The 21,664-nt window shown below is 44.8% G+C and overlaps 2 protein-coding genes across 2 annotated transcripts in view; one reads left to right on the top strand and one right to left on the bottom strand.

Annotated features, from left to right (window-relative positions):
* Positions 1–738: 738 nt before the first annotated feature.
* On the bottom strand, positions 739–7,249 carry pclaf (PCNA clamp associated factor). Its single transcript, XM_038784241.1, has 4 exons — positions 7,084–7,249; positions 3,654–3,734; positions 2,665–2,836; positions 739–1,188 (listed from the first exon to the last, which is right to left on the bottom strand). Exons 1-4 carry the CDS (start codon positions 7,247–7,249, stop codon positions 1,131–1,133), a joined length of 477 nt encoding a protein of 158 aa, XP_038640169.1. The 3' UTR covers positions 739–1,130.
* A 10,141-nt stretch (positions 7,250–17,390) lies between these two features.
* The window catches only part of trip4 (thyroid hormone receptor interactor 4), a 114,258-nt gene continuing 109,984 nt past the window's right edge, over positions 17,391–21,664 (top strand). Inside the window, 3 exon segments of the mRNA XM_038784240.1 lie at positions 17,391–17,571; positions 19,720–19,889; positions 21,008–21,144. Of these exon segments, the coding sequence (XP_038640168.1) occupies positions 17,495–17,571; positions 19,720–19,889; positions 21,008–21,144 (384 nt within the window). The 5' untranslated portion in view covers positions 17,391–17,494.

The raw sequence follows: 21,664 nt of genomic DNA, 5'->3' as shown, positions 1-21,664 counted from the left end.
GTTCATCTTTGTTGACCAGCATGGACACAATGGGCCACATGGATTGCTGTGCTGCAAACATCTTATGAGCCTTCACGAGTTTTGCTATAATACATCTTGGGCCCCTCAAGCAATCCCAATATGTGATTATCTTGGGTGATGCATAGCTACATGTTTTGAACTCATCTCTGGGTCACTGTCTGTAGGGAGTTTGCACATTCTCCATGTTTGCGTGGGTTTCGCCCCCACAACCCAAAGATGTGCAGGGTAGATGGATTGGCCACACTAAAATTGCCCCTTAATTAGAAAAAAAATTGGATACTCTTAAATTTATTAAAAAAAGATTGCATCTGCTCAAGTTCAGAAGAATGAGGGGAGTCTCAGAAATCTATAAAATTCTAACAGGACAAGACAGATGCAGGAAGGATGTTCCCAATGGTGGATGTGTCCAGAACCAGGGGTCAGTGTGAGGATAGGGGTAGACCATTTAGGACAGATGGGGAGAAATGTCTTCACCAGTGGTTGGCCTGTGGGATTTGTTACCACAGGAAGTAGTTGAGGCAAAAATATTGTATGTTCAAGATGCAGCACTTGGGGCAAAGGGGATCATTGATATGGGGCAGGGGAAAGCAGGTTAGGCTATTGAGTTGGAGGATCAGCCACAATCAATGGATGGCACAGCAGGATATTTTCTAAGTTTTTAATACTAAGAGTGAGGCTTCCTTGATTTTTTTCAAGCTAAGAAAATACAATGGGAGCTGCACATGTTTAAGAATTTATTATAAAACATTTAGACCAACATTGCAAAGCTACACAAGGCAACTAAAGATACACCTGGTTATGGATAATATTCAGTTATCTCTTCTGTCCAACCTCACCCACCAACCAGGAGGACAAACAAGATTTTATGAAACCCAAAATCCAGTAATTAGATGTTAAATTGTTATTTAGCCGAGGGTACCACTGGCCCTGGACCAAACATTTCAGCCAATAAGTTTTGAATTGGGTCCCATAATTATGGCTTTTAATTGGTATTATTAAATTTCTGTACAAAACAACTAAAATCCATACTACATAGCAATAGACATATATACAAATATACACGGAGGAAGATCAGTTCCAAGTATCAGACATGTTCACTGAAGAGGTGTTCAGTTCTCTTCCTCTGATGCAGCTTCTTCTGAAGAATCCTCAGGCAGAACACGCACCCTAGGTGTAACAAATGGATAAAAATAAAATTGCTTCCAAGAACACTGAATATGCCCAAAACTCATTCCCTCAAAATACATTTTGTTCTTGGGAAATGGTGGCTTGGGTGCAGTTTAGTGATTGGGGCCTCATTGAATCATTGCAGCAATCATGGTTTCACAATATAGGAGAATCCCAGTGTTTGATGCAAAAATGAAATGACTGAGCCAGAAAGGAAATGGTGAGCATGTCCCAGGAGTCAGATAGAGAATTCAGTGGAAACAAACTGCAATGTTTTTGATGGTGTGAAGCGTTAATAATTTTGTTGCCACAGAATAATGTTTCACCACAATGCCTCACAGCACCAGGGGCCTTGGGAACTGCATGGAGTTTGTGGACTCTGTTCCAAGTCTGTGAATATGTCTGGCCCACTTATGCTTCTCATCAACTGTGACCACCAGAACATTCATGTCATGCATTTAGAATCAATGTTGATATTGAACAACTTTATTATTATGGTGGCAATTCAGTGAAATATATGAATATGGCATTTAAATATGCTGTTGACAATGGTGGACAGCCCGAAGTGGACAGAGATGTTTCCATGGCCTATTGGGAGGCCAACATGGACAGGTGTGAATGGAGCTAATAAAAAAAATCAAATTGCCCTTAAAACACTGAAAGTAGGTGGTTTACTGACAATTGGTCTAAGAATTTCCCTGAAGAATTTGACACACTTGAATCAGTTATTCTCAAAAAAGGTCCAGCGTTTCTCCCTTTCTCTCCACTCATGACAGAAATTAGACCAAGTGAAACAAAACAATGCTTTCAAACAGTGCTGCCACAGACCAGGAAATCTTGAAATTGACCTCAGTAGCAATTTAGCTTCCCCCAAACAATGTCACAAGAATTATATCACTGGGTCCAGAGATTCTTTTGACATTAGCAACAAGTGATTCCAAATGCTGGGCTACTACAAAATATTGCTGTTTTGCCAAGAATTAAGAACACATCCAAGAGCAAATCATTTCCATATTTGATATCTGTGCATTCCAGAATAGTTTGCAGGAGAAATCTGTGAGATGGATATTAAAACTCAAATATTCAAGTCAGTATGCCTGAATTGTTCAATATGTTGTATTCCAAGCTGTAATGCTGTGCCTGAAATATCAATCTCCACCCCACCTGCATCCCAATGGGCAGTAAAGAACTTTGATCCTTGCTGAATTAACCAATATCTGCCAAGAGGTTGCCGATTGCAGCATCCTAGAATAGGACAGGGAAACAAGTCATGGCTGCCATACTTCATTGCTATCCTGTTATTGGCAACTGGAGATTTGTGATCCTGGACAAGATCAGTTAATACCTTTCCCCTGTGGAGCTTTGAGCAGGGAGAATCATGAAACCAAGAACACTACATCCCAAAGAACCATACCACAAACTAAAAATGTAGCCTGCCAGTGCCTTTTTGGAAAAGGTGACCATGTTAAAACTCACCTTCTTGGAGCTTTGCTTGTTCCAGCCTTGCAGCTACTGGCTTCATCATCCGAGGGTACAGTATTCTCCTTCTCAGGCTGCTTGGAAGGACCACCAAAAAATTCACCAATCCCTTTCTGCCACTTTGGGGTTGGTCTTGGACACACTGGGTTCCCACCAGCATATTTGCCTTCTATTAAGCATAAAACAACTCCTGTCAACCAGAGTTTAAATTCTTCCCAAATATCGTAAAGATATCTCCCAAAAGATTGAGGTAGGTGAAATTCACTAACTATCCCAAAACATTGATTGAAAGAAGGGCCTTTAGAGCTGTTAAGCCAGTGAGCTATGGCACAAATTGAATTTAATATGCACATCTTCCACACAATATTCACTCGTCTTGCTAGCCCTGCATGCTGTCACTCAAATGTTGTCCTCTATTAATTATCTGCACAGAATTAAACTGAGCCAACAGATTTTTCATCTTCAACATTGAAGACAGAAAGAGTTGAATGCATACTATTACTTTAAAATGGGACGCCTACAAGTTAAGAAATCAATCCCCAATCGTTTTCCCTTTAATAGGACCCAAAACAAAGCAAATCAAAATGCATTTGTTGATAATCTGCCCAAAAGAGCTTCTAGTGGAAAGTGAAAATCCAAAGCTACATGCAATTTGATATCAGCCTTCAAGATCATGTCAGTGAAGTCTAAGTACTTTGAAACAGATCTGATTAGGTTGCATTCAGACAATCATTGCTGCAACAAACACTTCCACATTAAAAAGCTCAAAGGGAAATAACTTTGTTTACCTTCTTATGGCTATCATAGATGACTGGGCACTGAAACAAAATAATTCAAAATCCCATGCACGTCTACACACTTAAAAACCATAGCTCCCATCATTTTGTGCTTAGACTTGCCTTATGATTTATCCACCACAGTACCAGCCAGTCAGTAGTTAAATATATCTGGGATATTTTGCTCACGAAATTGAGGTCAATACATACCCTTTTTCCCAGGTGATGTTAGCAAGTTGTTGGCTGTACTTGCACATCCAAGCGCCTTCCTGGGTGCTCTAGCAGCCACAGCTGTTGAGAGAAAATAACTGTATGAGTGTCTTTGCCACAGCTAGATGTTGTAAACACCAAATGCAACAGAACAATTTGCAAAAACCCCACATGCAAATTCAGCATCCATTTGTCAAGTTAATTCTGAACCCAAGCAGAAGCTTGACCAGCAGGACCTGTGTGGCAGTGACTCTCAATATGGAGGAACAAATTCAAGACATGAACATTTGTTTTAAGCAAGAAACATTCAAAAGGATAAAATATTGAAGGAGTGGAAAGAGAAGGGTGTCAGGAGAAAAAGGGGAAAATCGACAAACAAAAATTACACCAAAAAGTTTTGTGCACAGAGGTCAATACACACCATAATCATTGGACCACTGACCCAGCACCTGTTCGGGGAGGCTGATACAGGAATTGAACAGTGCTGTTGGCCTGCCTCGGATTACAAAATCATTACCAACAGCACGTAGGAGACCACAAGATCTGGTGCAGGGGTACAAGCAAATCAAGAGTGTCAAGACCGTGGACGTGTGAAGGAGATAAAAGGGCAGCAATTGTATCACCATTTGAAGAGAGGCAACCGAGAGGAAGCTAGAGTGTCACAGAATGAACAGTACTCCATGCTGGGAGGAAGGCAGCATTGATGATTGTGCCTCACACGGAATGGAAGGCGAAGAACATTTCATGGTTCTGGGAGGGTACAAGTAAAGGAAAGAACAGACTGGTCTGCCCTGCAGGAAAAAGCAAGGCATATCAGAAGTACAATAGAATACAATAGTGTCAAAACAGAAGAGACAAATAAACAGTCCTTACAGGAAGCAGCTAGATAGTTGTAGGAGACATTGGGCTTCGGGTGTGGGAATGGGGACAACAATCCAAGGAGCCAGAGATAGACCATTTAAAGGCAAGAGAATCAAATTGTCCATTGCAGGGGAGAGGACATGGCTGATGTCACAAAGACCAGGCATAGCTAGGACCCAACAAATTCATATAACAATACTTGAGCACAAGCAGAGTATACCATTCTAATGTCAATACAGTATCTGTACAGTGCCATTCACCCAGGTGCTCACTCATCCATCAATGCTCAGATTGAAAAGCCTCACACCTGGGTTCCAATCCCTCCATGAGCTCACACCTCCAGCCCTGCACTTTATTCTGCATCCCTCTAATGTTGGCCTTCCTTAGATTCATTCATTCATTGCCACCTTCAGTTGTTTAGGATCCAAGCACTGGAAGTCCTTGTTACCTCCATCTCTTAATACAAGTTCCTGATCAGTTGTCCTAAATGATTCATTCAGTATAAAGTTGACAATTTTGACTGAAGTCCTGTGATTGGGATACATGTTAAAGATACTATGTTTGAAAGCTTTCAACGTTGTGGATGCTTGATTAACAAAAATTTAAGGCTCAGATCAGCGAGTTTACTTATAGCTGACAGCATGAGCCAAAGGAGACATCAGGACAGAATCAAGAATGGCCTAGTCTTCACAGACATGCCATAATGGTATATCTAGCTCTAAAGAGGTTAGATCCTTGCCTCTTTTATTCCTGACAAAGCCAGAGAAAATCCTGCACAACAGCTACTGCAATGTCACACAACATCTGCCAAATACATTGCATGATTTATATTCTTGCCTGAATAGGAAAGCACATTTTCACAGCCACCTCTCCATTGTTACATATTGGACACATCATGATCCCAAGCATCATTACAACCATGAGAAAATATTAGTTTATCCCCACAACCTGCCAAGATCTCCATACCCCTCAATTCTAAGTGCTCCATGGGGCCAGGTCAAGACTTCAACTCTGATTACCTTGATAAACCAGTCTTGCAAGAGCCTCTTGAAAATCTACCCTAAACATAATTTGGCTCAGCAAACATTGGACTAAACATACAATGATTTTAAATCATAACCTCCATCTTGTACATGTCCTTCCTCACTGGTTCGGTTCTGCTCTTTAAAAAATGAGTCCCTTTAACCAGCATTCAAATGGCTGCTATCCAGCCCTCACCTGAACATTTTTAAAGCATGTAACTTTAAATCATTTAATCGCTCCTCCACCCTACGAGACCTTGCCTTGTTTGTCATCATTTCCCACCCCCCAAGCGCAACCACGCACATCAACTTATCCAGAGAGGAAAGTGATCTGAAACACTACCTGGTTCACAGAATCTCAAGGGCACAGGAGGCCCATTGCATTGGCTCTCCAAATGAGCATAAAGGCTGTAAAGGCACCATTCCCCAGCACATCAGAGTACCCAACTCTTCCCCCATCACAATTAAGGGGTAATTTAGCATGACCAATCCCCCTACCCTGCACATCTTTGGGCTGTGGGTGTGAGACCCATACAGACACAGAGAATGTGCAAACTCCACAGGGACATTGACCCAGGATCAAACCTGTGTCTCAGCAACAATGCTAACCATTGCACCACCCTGCACATTGATTACTTCAATAGAAACATTGAACATGCTTCCACCCAATATCCAGGCAGCACATTCCAGAACCAAAATATGTGAAAAAGTTTTCCTCTCTCCAGATGCTGCCAACTTTGATTGATCATATTAATGAAGGCTTCATTACACATCTCCCATCCGTCCCCAATATTTAAAATGTTCAAATCAAAAGTATGCCAAGGAGGAACATGTCCCCTGCCCAGATCTGTTGAAGTTATTCGGGAGCTAACTAATGCGAGAGTTAAACCCTTCAGCTGTCCTGTCTGCCGAGTACTTCCAGCATGTTCTGTTGGTTTCATATGTTCAACATCTGTAGTTTTATTTTCCCGCACCCACAAAAAAAAAAATCACCTCTTGGGACTAAACACCTGGTTCATCTGTCCTAACGTGACTTTTCGATTCAACAGTGCCCTTGCTGAAACCCCCCCAGGGGGCGTTGATCACTTTCAGAATGCAGATTGTTATTTAATAATTAAAAGTGACAGTTTCTGACTAAAACCCCATCGCTCGATCAGTACGGTGTTCCGGGTGAGGAAGAGCGGGTTTTGGGGTGCAACCGGGAACCGAGGGAGCATCCGGTGCGCAGCCTGGCGCCAAAAGTCACACCTCCCGCCAAAAAAAAACACCCGGGAGACATCCCCTTTAACCGGAGATGCCGCGCACCAGACGTCCCCTTTAAAGGTGGGGGGCAATTCCTGGCCGCCGACAGGCCCCAGCACCACGCGCGCCGGGCCTGAGGAGAAAGGAAGCGGCGGCAAATGGTGGCCGCCCCGCTGTCACCCCCGACCGCACTCAGCGGTGGGACAAAGACTGCCCGAAGGTAAAGACCCCCCTCCTCCCGGTACATACCGCCCGCACCTCCTAACCGAATCCCATGTATCCCCCCCCGCTTCCTACTCTCTTACCCTTCCTATAGGAGCCGGTGGAAGCGGACGGGCCATCGGCTTTGGTGCGAACCATGTTGGCCAGTGAGGCGCTAACGGGCCGCGCTCGCGCCTCCCGCTTTTTAAACGTGCCGCCGCTCTCGCGCCTTTCCTCGAACAGCCAATCCCCACTGCGGCGCCCCGCCATTGGCGGCTCTCGCCCTATCCCGCCGCTTCGAGCGTGGGCCTGTCGGATGGGCGAACCAATGGGATCGACGGACGCATTGGCTGCAAACCGATTGGTTAACCGCCTGACCGGGGCTATCCAATGGGCTGGCGGATTGGCAATGATTGACAGGGCGTGCGGACCAATGGGGAGCTCCGCGAATTGGCGGGACATTTCTTTCCTTCCAGCCCTTTGTTTGCCGACATGGTGGGGCTAATTGTAGGTTTAGTTTTACCTAATACAATGAAGAGGCGCCCATGCGGCTCAATTGCAGGACCAAATTTGAGCAAAGTTTCAAAATGCAACGAATTCCCCCAATCCCTGATTATTTATTTATCATGTAATTCAATCTCTGATTTGTTTTTGTTTTACATTTTTATTTTAAAATTTAGGGTACCCAATTGTTCCCCCCCCCCCCCCCCCCCCCCAATTAAAGGGCCTATCCACCTCGTCTTCCGTGCCCAGTGGGCACCACAGGGGTTTTGGTGCTTCATTGACCTCTTTATTTGATGTTTTTAAGTTTTTGTTGATCTTAGTTATGTTCGGGCAGTGCCCCTTTTTTTGCTTTGTCCCTCAAGTCTGTTTACTTCTGTTTGTTGGTAGACCTCAAAAGAATTGCCTATCCACCTACCCTGCACATCTTTGGGTTGGGGTGGGGGGTGTGAGACCCATGCAGACACGATAGAATGTGGAAACTCCACACGAACAGTGACCTTGGCGCTGTGACTGATTTAAAAAAAAAATTTAATCCAAGCATCATGTTTTACATTTCCCCATTTGAATCAGCACACCAGGCAACATAATACGACCGTTAAACATACACTCTGTAACGCAGGTGTTTAAAACCAGTCACAATACTACATTGTGGTTGGCTTTAAAATAAAAAATTGCCCGTTGATGTTAATTTTGGCAGGCATCCCCTGCATTGCTTGTGGCGAGATGCTGTTTTCTTTGAAACAGATTATTTTCAGCAAAATGAGATAGAACGTCGCAGAGAGTAAAGCCATTTAGATGGTGTGTCGAAGATCTTTAATATATCTATATTTGGAGCTGGATGGGAGTCAGACGAAAGTGCAAACAAGGATGGTGTAATTGACGGAATGCTTCTTGTTAAATATGGTGGTATGAAATGCATGCAGCGAAGCTCCAATGTCTATTTCCTCTGTGGTTTGTTCGGAGCAGAGGAGGATACTGCCATTTGGCCTGTCATACCCATGCTGGCTCTGATAAGTTAACTAATTAGCCCCGCTTCCCTTCCCTGTGACAGGCTGCAAAGTTTTCTCCTTCAAGTAATTCTCCAATTATCTTGAGGAAAACATTAATTAATCTATTTCCAGCACCCTTAAGACAGTTTAACAACACACAAACAAGGAGCAGTAGACCAATAGCCCCTCGCGCCTGCTTTGCCATTTAAGAAGATCATGGCTGATCTGATAGGAACCTCAAATCTGCATTCCACCTGCCGGCCGCTAATAACCTATGATCCCTATCTCACCAAGAATCTATCTACCTTTATGTTCAAAGTATTCAAAAACTCTGCTTCCACTACCTTTTCAAGAAGGGCGTTCCAAAGACTCAACTCGAGTGGAATAATTTTGCCTCATCTTCATTTTAAATGGGCGATCCCCTATTTTTAAACAGTGACCCCCTAGATCTAGATTCTCCCATAGGAGGTAACACCTCTCCACATCCACCCTGTCAAGACACCTCGGGATTTTGTATGTTCCAATCTGTCGCCTCTTACTCTTCTAAACTCAAGTGGATGCAAAGCTGGTCCAACCTTTCCTCAGGAGATAATCAATCCATTCCAGATATTTGCCTGGTAAACCTTCTCTGAACTGGTTCCAACTCACTGTTGCTTCACAGTGCCTGGGACCCGGGTTCGATTCACATTCTCCCCGCATCTGCATGGGTTTCCTCCGGGTGCTCTGGTTTCCTCCCACACGTCCCAAAAGAAGTGCTGTTCGGTGAATTGGACTTTCTGAATTCTCCCTCAGTGTACCCCAACAGACGCCGGAGTGTGGCTTTTCACAGTGACTTTGTTGCAGTGTTAATGTAAGCCTACGAGTGACACTAATAAAGTTTATTATTATCATTTACATCTGTCCTTAAATAAAGTAACCAATAATGTACACAGTATTCCATATGTGGTCTGAATAGTGCTCTGTATAACTGAAGCATAACATAGAACATAGAACAGTACAGCACAGAACAGGCCCTTCGGCCCTCAATGTTGTGCCGAGCCATGATCACCCTACTCAAACCCACGTATCCACCCTATACCCATAACCCAACAACCCCCCCCCCCCAACCTTACTTTTATTAGGACACTACGGGCAATTTTAGCATGGCCAATCCACCTAACCCGCACATCTTTGGACTGTGGGAGGAAACCGGAGCACCCGGAGGAAACCCACGCACACAGGGGGAGGACGTGCAGACTCCACACAGACAGTGACCCAGCCGGGAATCGAACCTGGGACCCTGGAGCTGTGAAGCATTTATGCTAACCACCATGCTACCCTGCTGCCCCAACCTCCCTACTTTTGTATTCATACAAAAAACAATTCAGCACAGGAACAGGCCCTCCAAGCTTGTACCGGTCATGATATCAACCTTGGCCAAAACCCTCAGCACTTCCTTGTGCCATATCCCTCTATACCCATCCTATCCATGTATTTGTCAAGATGCCTTTTGAACGCCGTTAATGTATCTTCTTCCACAACCTCCCTTGGCAACGTGTTCCAGGCACTTACCACCCTCTGTGTAAAAAACCTGCCTTGCACATCTCCTCTAAACTTTGCCCCACAGACCTTAAACCTATGCCCTCTGGTGACTGACCCCTTCATCCTGGGAAAGAGTGCCTGCCATCCACTCTATCCATCTTGTAGACCTCTACAGGTCACCCCACAACCTCCGTTGTTCTGATGAAGACAGTCTGAGTCTATTCAGCCTCTTCGCATAGCTAACACCCTCCAGATCAGCCAACATCCTGGTCAACTTCCTCTGCACCCTCTCGAAAGCCTCCACATCCTTCTGGTAGTGTGGTGACCAGAATTGTGCGCAATATTCCAAGTGTGGCCTTACCACGGTTCTGTACAACTGTAGCATGACTTGCCAGTTTTTATACTCGATGCCCCGTCCAATGAAGGCAGGCATTCCGTATGTTTTTTTGACTACCTTGTCCACTTGTGTTGCCACTTTCAAAGATCTGTGGACCTGCACGTCCAGAACTCTCTGACTTTCTATATTCCTAAGAGGTTTGCCATTTACGGTATATTTTCCCTCCATGTTTGACCTATCAAAATGCATTACCTCACATTTGTCTGGATTAAACTCCATTTGCCATTTCTCTGCCCAAGTCTCCAACCTATCTATGTCCTGCTGTATCCTCTGACAATCCTCAACATTATCTGCCACTTCACCAACATTCTATTAGCTTTCCTAATTAATCACTGTACCTGCATACGAGCCTTTTGTGATTCATGCCCTAGGACACTCAGCTTCCGCTTCATGTCAGAGCTCTGCAATCACTCACCATTTACATAATAAGTCTTTTTTTATTCTTCTCGCCAAAATGGACAACTTCACATTTTCCCACATTATATTCCGTAGGACGGCACAGTGGCACAAAACTGCTGCCTCACAGCTCCAGGGACACGGGTTGAATTCCAGCCTCGGGTGACTGTGTGGAGTTTGCACTTTCTCCCCGTGTCTGTGTGGGTTTCCTCCGGGTGCTCCAATTTCCTCCCACAGTCCAAAGATGTGCAGGTTAGATGGATTGGCCATGCTAAATTGCCCCATAGCGTCCAAAGTTAGGTGTGGTTACTGGATTACGGGGATAGGGTAGAGGCGTGGGCTTAGGTAGAGTGCTCTTTCAGTGGGTCCGTGCAGACTCGATGGGCCAAACGGCCTCCTTCTGCACTGTAAATTCTATGATTTGTCACAATGTTGCCCACTCACTTACCTTATATTTTTGTAACCTCCTCTTCATAACTTGATTTCCTACCTAGCATTGTGTCATCAGCAAATTTGGCAACCATCCCTTCATCCAAGTCATTTATACTGATTGTAAACAGTTGAGGTCCCAACACTGACCCCTGTGGCACACCACTAGTTGCATCTTGCCAACCTGAAAATGACCCATTTATGCCTAGACTCTGCTTCTTGCCAGCCAGCCAATCTTTCAATGCCAATATGTTGCCCCAATAACATGAGCTTTTCACAATAACCTTTGCTGTGGCACTTTGTCAAATGCCTTCTGGAAATCTAACTACAGTGCAGTACATCCAAAGCACATGTTACTTGATCCACAGCATATATTACTTCATCAATAAACTCCAAAAAGTTGGCTAAACATGATTTCCTATTCACAAAATCATATTGACCCGGCCTTATCACTGTGAGCTTATCCAAGTGCCCTGCTATAACGTCTTGAATAACAGCGTTGAACATTTTCCCTACGACAGAAGTTTCCTTTCTGTCTCCCTCCCTTTTTGAAGAATGGAGTTACATTTGTTACCTTCCATTGGGACTTTCCCCGGACCCAGGGAGTTTGAGAAAATTAAAATCAGTGCATTAACTATCTCATTAACCATTTCTTTTAAGCCCCTCGGATGAGGTCCTCCAGGACCCAGGCTCTTGTCAGCCCACACCTCCAACAATTTACTCACTGCCACTTCTCTGGTGACTGTCATTTTCCTGAGTTCCTCCCTCTCAATGGTTGAGACATTAGCCATTTAATAAAATTGCTGAATAACAATAGGATGAAAAAGAAAGATGGCAAACCAATTAAACAGGTGGTAAGGGTGAAGGTGAAATATCAGCTGAAGCACTGGGAGAACATGTTTTGCCTTTTGGAATGGTTCCATGAATTTGTTTTTTTATCTTTATAAATTTAGAGTACCCAATTACCTTTTCCAATTAAGGGGCAATTTAGCGTGGCCAATCCACCTATCCTGCACATCTTTTGGGTTGTGGGGGCGAAACCACGCAGACACGGGGAGAATGTGCAAACTCCACACAGACAGTTACCCAGGGCCGGGATTCGAACCCGGGTCCTCAGCGCCCCAGGCAGCAATGCTAACCACTGTGTCACCATGCTGCCCTCCATGAATTTGTTAACGCCAATCAGAACCGGCATTAACAATGACCCTGAATTTGTGACTTGTGAAGGGTGGTGCCGTTGCAAACCAGCACTCCCTCCGTAGTACATTGGAGCAGGGTTATCCAATGCATGACCTGCATGTAGCCTAACTGGGAATCCAGATGTGAACAAATGCATTTTTGATTGATAAATAACAACTGAGTTCTAAATGCCATGGTTGGCCATGTGATCTCAATTTAGATTTAGATTTATTGTCACGTGTACCGAGGTAAAGTGAACAGTATTGTTCTGAGTGCAGTCCAGACAGATTGTTCCATACATGAAATCATAGATTATACAATAAATGCGCTATGTAAATACATAAACATAATACAGTGAAACGTAAAAGAACATGGTTAGTGATTATATTAATGTTAGAATTATGGGTGGCACGGTGGTGCAGTGGATAGCACTGCTGCCTACAGTTTTCAGGACCTGGGTTCGAATCCCAGCCCCAGGTCACTGTCCATGTGGAGTTTGCACATTCTCCCCGTGTCTGCGTGGGTTTCACCCCCACAACCCAAAGATGTGCAGGGTAGGTGGATTGGCCACGCTAAATTGCCCCTTAATTGGAAAAAAATAATTGGGTACTCTAAATTTATTTTTTTAAATGTTAGAATTAAGGTTTAAAAGGTTAGAACGGTTATAAAAGATGTAGGAAGACATTTGTTGGGGGGAGTTTGCAGAGAGTTATCAGACTCCAGCGCCATCTTGGAAACAACAATGTTCATATTTGCACTGTATGTATTTGCACTTTGACCTTTATCAGGGGTTGGTTTAGTACAGTGGGCTAAACAGCTGGCTTGTAATGCAGAATAAGGCCAGCAGGTTCAATTCCCGTACCGGCCTCCCCGAACAGGCGCCGTTATGTGGCGGTTAGGGGCTTTTCACAGTAACTTCATTGAAGCCAACTTGTGACAATAAACGATTATTATGTGTATTGTTGGTAAGATGGCAAACAGAGTAAGGAAGTTTGATGGTTGTGGGCACTTTACTTCCTTGGTTAGTGCCAATTCACTATTTGCCAAAGAGGTGAGTAACAATGGCCTAGATGGAATGCTCTTTCAGAGGGTCGGTGCAGACCTGATGGGCCGAGTGGCCTCCTTCTGCACTGTAGGGAGATTCACTAGGTTAATCCCAGAGTTGAGGGGGTTGGATTACGAGGAGAGGTTGAGTAGACTGGGATTGTACTCGTTGGAATTTAGAAGGATGCGGGGGGGGGGGATCTTATAGAAACATATAGTGAATCTCCTCTGCACACCCTCCAGCACCAGTACATCCTTTCTCAGGTAAGGAGACCAAAACTGAACACAATACTCCACTGTCAATTGCAGCATAACCTCCCTAGTCTTAAACTCCATCCCTCTAGCAATGAAGGACAAAATTCCATATGAAGGGAATAGATAGGATAGATGCGGGCAGGTTGTTTCCACTGGCAGGTGAAAACAGAACTAGGGGCCATAGCCTCAGAATAAGGGGAAGTAGATTTAGGACTGAGTTGAGGAGGAACTTTTTCACCCAAAGGGTTGTGAATCTATGGAATTCCTTGCCCAGTGAAGCAGTTGAGGCTCCTTCATTAAATGTTTTTAAGATAACGATAGATAGGGGCAGCACGGTGGCCTAGTGGTTAGCACAACCGCCTCACGGCGCTGAGGTCCCAGGTTCGAATCCCGGCCCTGGGTCACTGTCTGTGTGGAGTTTGCACATTCTCCCCGTGTTTGCGTGGGTTTCGCCCCCACAACCCAAAAATGTGCAGAGTAGGTGGATTGGCCACACTAAATTACCCCTTAATTGGAAAAAATAATTGGGTAATCTAAATTTATAAAAAAAAAGATAACGATAGATAGTTTTTAGAAGAATAAAGGGATTAAGGGATATGGTGTTCGGGCCGGAAAGTGGAGCTGAATCCACAATAGATCAGCCATGATATCATTGAATGGTGGAGCAGGCTCGAGGGGCCAGATGGCCTACTCCTGCTCCTAGTTCTTATGTTACGGGCTGGTTTAGCTCACTGTGCTAAATCGCTGGCTTTTAAAGCAGACCAAGCAGGCCAGCAGCACAGTTCGATTCCTGTACCAGCTTCCCCGGACAGGCGCCGGAATGTGGCAACTAGGGGCTTTTCACAGTAACTTCACTGAAGCCTACTCGTGACAATAAGCGATTTTCATTTCATTTTTCATTTCATGTTCTTATGATCCCATTGAGTGGCGGAGCAGGCTCGAGGGGCCAGATGGCCTACTCCTGCTCCTAGTATTTATGTTCTTATGTTCTTAACTGTGTCGAGGCAAAGGGCAAACAACATCCAGCCATGTACTGGACGGAGAGCAGATCAGCGAACAGCCTTGGCAACCAGTCTGAAGAGGTTAAGTGACGTTTTGTAACTGCTGGACAAAACCCTGGAAGCTGCAGAGGAAATGCTGTGTCCAATAAATTCCTCAACACTTAATAGTAGAAGATGGTGAAATAAACATATACGTGAAGACCATTGACCTGTAAAAGCATTTTCTGCTAAAATGAGTACAAGTGGCTGAACCAGTGTCACGTTGGTGGCTTGTCGACGATTTTAATGGACAGAACTGCACCCAAGAGTCGACCTTGAACACAATTACATCAAATTCACTCCACAAAATGACCCAATTAGTCAATGCTGGTGTTCATGATGCACCCCTCTTCATGTAATTCTCGTCATAGGGAGCATTGGATCAGGAGGAGACTGTCAGCCCCCGAGTCCTATTCTGATGTACGTATTGGCTGATCATAGCTCCATTTGCTCACCTTGGTTCCATGTATTTTGTGCCCTTGCCCAATAAAAATCTATCAACGTCAGTTTTGAAATTTGCAATTGATCAGATAGTCCCCCAGGTTTTTGGGAGAAAGTTCCATGTTTCCAGTACCTTTTGTATGAAGAAGGTGGCTTCCCTAAAACATTCCTGAACAGCTGAGCTCTAATTATAAGGTTCTGTGCCTTTATTCTGTCTTCTTCCACCAGAGGAGATGGTACATCCCTATCTAACTACCTCATCAAATCCCTTAATTATCATAAAAACCTCAATTAGGGGCAGCGCGGTGGCGCAGTGGTTAGCACTGCTGTCTCACGGCGCCAAGGTCCCAGGTTCTATCCCGGCTCTGGGTCACGTTCCGTGTGGAGTTTGCACATTCTCCCCGTGTTTGCGTGGGTTTCACCCCACAACCCAAAGATGTGCAGCCACGCTAAATTGCCTCTTAACCCAAAATGAATTGGGTACTCTAAATTTATAATATAAATAAATAAAAACCTCGATTAAGATCATCCCTTAATCGTCTATTCTCAAAGAACTTTGTTTTCCAAAACTATACTTGACTCATAAAACTTGTAGAAGTATATTACATAATAAATCACATTTGCCATTACGTAAAGTGTCAAGCAGATCAATTTATTTTAAAACAGTACATGAGATGCCTTGCTCCACAGGATATATTCACAATGTATGTTTACACTTCATATCAGACAAACATTCTGTGGTGTGTACAGCCTGTCGGCGCACTATGGCATGAGAGTCTGAGACAGTGGCTTTTCCCCATGAAGGTGCTGATCGATCTTTGTCCCGTCAAAGTGGATGATTTTCCCCACTGAACAATTTTTCCCACTCACTTAACCTATCAGTATTCCTTGCAATTTGCTTCTCCTAGCTATGCTGTTTAGACTTTGCCACCTACTTTAATGACACCAGATATCCAGCTCTCTATTTAGCGTAACCAGTTTTTGGGCATCGTTTATTTGAGTCTAAGCAGCATAATTGATTTTTTTCAGTCAACTCTTGAACAAGGCTGAACCCACCTGATGCCTACCGCCAGCTGCTGTCTGCCTGGTCATCTTCATGCTGCTCTATGTGGTCTGGAACTCCCAGTTTGAGAAACATAGGCCACTGACATAAATCAAGTCCTGAGGCAGCAGATGATAAGGACTGTGACATTTTCGAGTTGTCGTAACACATCGTTCAGACCAAAAGAAAGAGGAACAGGAGTAGGCTGTCTGGCCCCTCAACCTTGCTCTGACGTTCAATCGGATCATGGCTCGTCCGACATTCCTCAGATCCACTTTTCTGCCCTTTCCCCGCAACCCTTGATTCCCTTAGTGATCAAGAATCTATTTATCTTAGTCTTAAATATACACTCTGCCCATACAGCTCTCTGTGGCAAGGAGTTCCAAAGACTCACAGCCCCAGGAGAGAAGAAATTCCTCATCTCAGTCATAAATTGGCACCCCCTTTATTCTGAGACTATGTCCTCTGGTCCTAGACTCTCCCATGAGGGGAAACATCCTCTCAGCATTGAACCTCAAAGCCCCTTTTAAGAATCTTTTATGTTTCAATGAGATCACCTCTCATTCTTCTAAATTCCAATGAGCAGAGTCCCCATACAGAGAATCATCTTAGTGAACCTTCTCTGAACTGCCTCTAATGAAATAATATATTTCCTTAAATAAGGGGGCAAAACGGCTCACAGTGCTCCAGAAGTGGTCTCACCAGTACCTTGTACAGTTGCAGCAAGACTTCAGGATTTTTGTACTCCAGCCGACTTGAAATAAGGGCCAAAAGTTCATCGGCCTTCCCGATAACCTCAGAGCTTTATGTGTTTCGAGCACAGGTACCCCCTTGTGACGCGGCTTTCTGCAGTTTTTCTCCATTTAAATAATACTCTGTTCTTTTGTTCTCCCTTCCAAAATGAACAACTTCACATTTCCCCACGTTTTACTCCATTTTCCAACTTTTTGCCCACTGACTTAACCTGTCAATATCTATTTGCAAACCTTTTGTCTCCCCCTCTCAGCTTTCCTTTCCAGTTCGTTTGTGATCTTGTCACTATAATTTATTTAATGCAATTTATTTTGTTCCTGTATCTTTTATTAACCAGGCTTTCTCTGTCGAGAAGGCAGTTTTGGATTGAGTGAAGGAAGGGATTTGATTTTCTTGCAGGCCGGAACGATAATGCGGCGCGGGCGGTGCCGCGGGGAGATATCCGGCGGATGGACCGTTTGCGTGTGTCGGGTGCGCCGGGGGAATGTTTCCGGGTGGATTTGAGCCGGGGAGGTGAGCGGTGAAATGGAGACTCTTCTGCGCTGGTGCCAGGAGGAGTTGGTCCGGAAATTTAGTCTGGAAGTGAATGAGGAGCTGATTCAGTAAGTGACAGCCGCCCGGCGGGATAAGCAACGCTTCAGGGGCCTGGGGCGGAACTCCTTCCCTTGACCGAGCCCCTCCCTCCTGTAGCTCCTGCCCCTCGACTCCCCCCCCCCCCCCCCCCCCCCCCCCGTTCCCGTCCTGCAGCTCCTGCCCCTCTACCTCCCATCCCATTCCCCTCCTGCCCCCCCCCCCCCATTCCCCTCCTGCCCCTCTACCTGCACCCCCCCCCCTTCCTGCCCCTCTACCTCTGCTTCAAGAATGGCTTATGGAAGATAATTTTAAATTGTAACCATCCTCTAATTCTTTTAAAAAAGAAATTTAGGATACCCAATTAATTTTTTCCAATTATGGAGCAATTTAGTGTGGCCAATCCACCTGGCCTGCACATCTTTGGGTTGTGGGGGCGAAACCCACGCAAACATGGGGAGAATGTGCAAACTGCACACGGACAGTGACCCAGAGCCCAGATCGAACCTGGGACCTCAGCCGTGAGGCAGCAGTGCTAACCCATCGTGCTGCCTGATCACAGCCTGATATGGCAACTGCTCGGCCCAGGACCGCAAGACACTACAGAGAGTTGTGAACACAGTCCAGTCCATCACTCAAACCCGCCACGTATCCATTGACTATGTCTACACCTCCCGTTGCTTTGGGAAAGCGGGCAGCATAATCAAAGACCCCTCCTTCCCTGGTTATACTCTATTCCAACTTCTTCTACCCGGCAGGAGATATCAAAGTCTGAGAACACAAACTAAAAGGTTCAAAAAACAATGTCTTCCCCGCTGTTACCAGACTCCTGAATGACCTCCTTATGGACTGAACTGATCTCTTTGCACATATTCTCTCCTAAGTTGCACTACACTCCGTATGCTTCACCCTATGTCTATGTATTTACATTGTGTCTTTATCGTATGTCCTATATTTTTCATGTATGGAAAGATCTGCCTGATCTGTACGCAGAACGATACTTTTCACTGTGCCTCGGTACATGTGGCAAGTACTAAATCTATTGGTCTGCACAAACAATATCGAGTTCTCTAAGAGCTGATCTTTGAAACAATTGACATTTCACTTTACTAAAGGCAGTGATGTTTGTGATGGGGAGAAAAATGGCAAAGAAATGATTCACAATGGCACGACAAAGTTTGAAGTGAGTTGGAACAAGGGCAGCACGGTAGCACAAGTGGCTAGCACTGTGGCTTCACAGCGCCAGGGTCCCAGGTTCGATTCCCCGCTGGGTCTGTGCGGAGTCTGCACGTTCTCCCCGTGTCTGAGTGGGTTTCCTCCGGGTGCTCCGGTTTCCTCCCACAGTCCAAAGACGTGCAGGTTAGGTGGATTGGCCAAGCTAAATTGCCCTTAGTGTCCAAAAGATTGGGAGGGGTTATTGTGTTATGGGGATAGGGTGGAAATGAGGGCTTAAGTGGGTCGGTGCAGACTCGAGCCGAATGGCCTCCTTCTGCACTGTATGTTGTATGTTCTTTTGTTCTAAGTTAGCTAAAGACAAGTGAGGACAGATCAATCCTCCGGTCAATATGGTTCTGACGTCCTGTGTATGGGCAAAGATTCTTGTGAAAATCGAATTGGAGATGATGACTCAGGTTGTCAGTATCCATAGTAGTGGATAAATATCCATTTTCCTGAGAAAATAATTGGTCTCTGCTTCAAGAATGGCTTATGAAAGAGAATTTTACATTGTAACCATCCTCTAATTCTTTTTAAAAAATAAATTTAGAGTATCCAATTTATTTTTTCCAATTAAGGGGCAATTTAGCATGTTCAATCCATCTACCTTGCACATCTTTGGGTTGTGGCGGGCGAAACCCACGCAAACACGGGGAGAATGTGCAAACTCTACACAGACAGTGACCCAGAGCCGGGACCGAACCTGGGACCTCGGCGCCGTGAGACTGCAGTGCTAACCACTGCGCCACCTTGCTGCCCATCCTCTAATTCTTATAACATGTTTTCAACGACCTTTGTGTGAGATTGAGGATCAATGTAATTACAAACTGGCAATGTTTGAGTCACGGAGTTGCTGGAGATTAGGAAAGTGAATGAATGTAATTCCCTGATATGCTGATCATAAACTTTCAACTTCTTCTCCCGCCATTCCTCTACCACACAAAACATTTGTTTTATTCACCCAGGTATATCCTATCAATTGAGAGCGCAGAGGAAATTGAAGAGTATGTCGCTGACTTGATTCAAGGAACCGACGGAAAGAAACGGACTTTCATTGACGAGCTTCTGAAAAGGTGGAAGAGATCGCAAGAGTCACTTACTCCCGGACAAGTACAGTCCTACAGAAAAAAAGATGGTGCGTCCAATTTAAACGCAGTTAAATTCATAGCTCTTAAATTGCCTAATTTTAGGAAGTCAAGAGTTTAAAAACTAGACAGAAAACGCGGGAAAAACTCAGCAGGTCAGGCAGCATCTGTGAAGGGTCTTCTTCCAATTAGTAAAGAAAAATCGTATTGGACTCGAAACGTTAACTCTGTTTCTCTCTTCACGGATGCTGCCTGACCTGCTGAGTTTTTCCACCATTTTCTGCCTTTATTTCAGATTTCCAGCATCTGCAGTATTTTGCTTTTCTTTTAAAAGCTATAAGCTGGTTCCTGACTGCTGGTCCAATGAGTTCGATTTTTAGGGTGGAGTTAAAAGAAAAGCAGTGAGTGCCGTTCCACATGCAAGAGAGTGCTGCCTTGTTGAAGGTGCTGTCTTTCAGATGGGATGTTAAACCAAAGTGTCGTCTTCCCGCTTGGATTATGTAAAAGAACCCGTGGCACTATTAGAAGAAAAACCAGAGCAGTTCTCCCCTGTATCCTGGACAGTATTTACCCCATTACTGACATAAGGGGCTGGTTTAGCTCACTTGGCTAAATCGCTGGCTTTTAAAGCAGACCAAGCAGGCCAGCAGCACGGCTCGATTCCTGTACCAGCCTCCCCAGACAGGCGCCGGAATGTGGCGACTAGGTGCTTTTCACAGTAACTTCATTGGAGCCTAGTCATGACAAGCCATTTTCATTTCATTTCATTTCAAGTTATTTTGCCAATATGGCATTATTGGTTGTGTGTGGGGGGGGGGGGGGGGCTTGCTGTGCACAAATTGGCTGCCACATTTCCTACATTGTAGCAGTGACTAAACTTTGAAATGTATTTTATTGCCTGGCAAGCACTCTGGGAAGTCCTGAGGTTGCGAGAAGTGCTGTATAAATGTAAATCTCGGGCTGCATGATAGTGCTAACCACTGCGCTGCTGCTGAGGACCTGGGTTCGAATCCCGGCCCCGGGTCACTGTCAGTGTGGTGTTCGCACGTTCTCCCCGTGTCTGCGTGGGTCTCACCCCCACTACCCAAAGATGTGAAGGTAGGTCGATTGGCCACGCTAAATTGCCCTTTAATTGGAAAGAAAAATGTAAATCTCTCTCTTTCTGTAGAGGTCCCAGATTCATCGAAAGCTGGTGACCAGCTCAAGAAGTCCAAGCGGAAAGGCCGGAACAAGCAAGAACCGTTGCTTGCGTCAGAGAGCCAGCAACCAGCGGAAGAAGTTAAAACACCAATGGATCTGGTAAAGGTGAGTGCTGAAGGCAACAAACGTTTTTATGTCTGAGCAATGATGGTGAAACTCTGCCCCTTCTACTTTGTGGCCTTACCAGTGTTGAACATTTCCCTGGCTGGGTAGATGGCAATGATCCATGGCTTGACTTCACTGTAGTATTTCAGTCAGTTTTATGAAATACAGCAGAAGTACATTCAACCCTTTCCCCCAGCCTGGTCAATGGTTCATATGTCCCTCAACGCACTAACATACCTTCCTGCATATCGCTTAGTTTCCTGACTTAACAACAATCTTTCAATATCGGTCTTGAAACTTTCAATTGTCTCAGCATTCACAACCTTTTCTGAGGCGAGAGTCCCAGATTCCTACAGCACTTCCTCCCGAATGATTAAACTCTAATTTTAAAATTGATTCCCTCTTTTTCTGGATTCCTCCACCAAAGGAAATAGCTTTTTTTAATTGGCCTCTATACATGACCATTTTAGGCGCTTCAATTATGTCACCCTCAACTTCATCTGCCAGAGTTTTGAAAACT

The sequence above is a fragment of the Scyliorhinus canicula genome, chromosome 24 (assembly GCF_902713615.1).
Source record: "Scyliorhinus canicula chromosome 24, sScyCan1.1, whole genome shotgun sequence".
Lineage (NCBI taxonomy): Eukaryota > Metazoa > Chordata > Chondrichthyes > Carcharhiniformes > Scyliorhinidae > Scyliorhinus > Scyliorhinus canicula.
Note: the sequence above shows the minus strand (reverse complement) of the source record. Positions and strands in the feature narration are given on the sequence as shown.

Excerpts from the sequence above, each read along its gene's own strand:
- pclaf (XM_038784241.1), bottom strand. The coding sequence starts at position 7,249 with ATGGCGGGGCGCCGCAGTGGGGATTGGCTGTTCGAGGAAAGGCGCGAG. Across the intron at positions 3,735-7,083 it reads CACCGGCTCCTATAGGAAGG|CTGTGGCTGCTAGAGCACCC; the intron begins GTAAGAGAGTAG and ends TTCTCTCAACAG. Across the intron at positions 2,837-3,653 it reads AACATCACCTGGGAAAAAGG|AAGGCAAATATGCTGGTGGG; the intron begins GTATGTATTGAC and ends TATGCTTAATAG.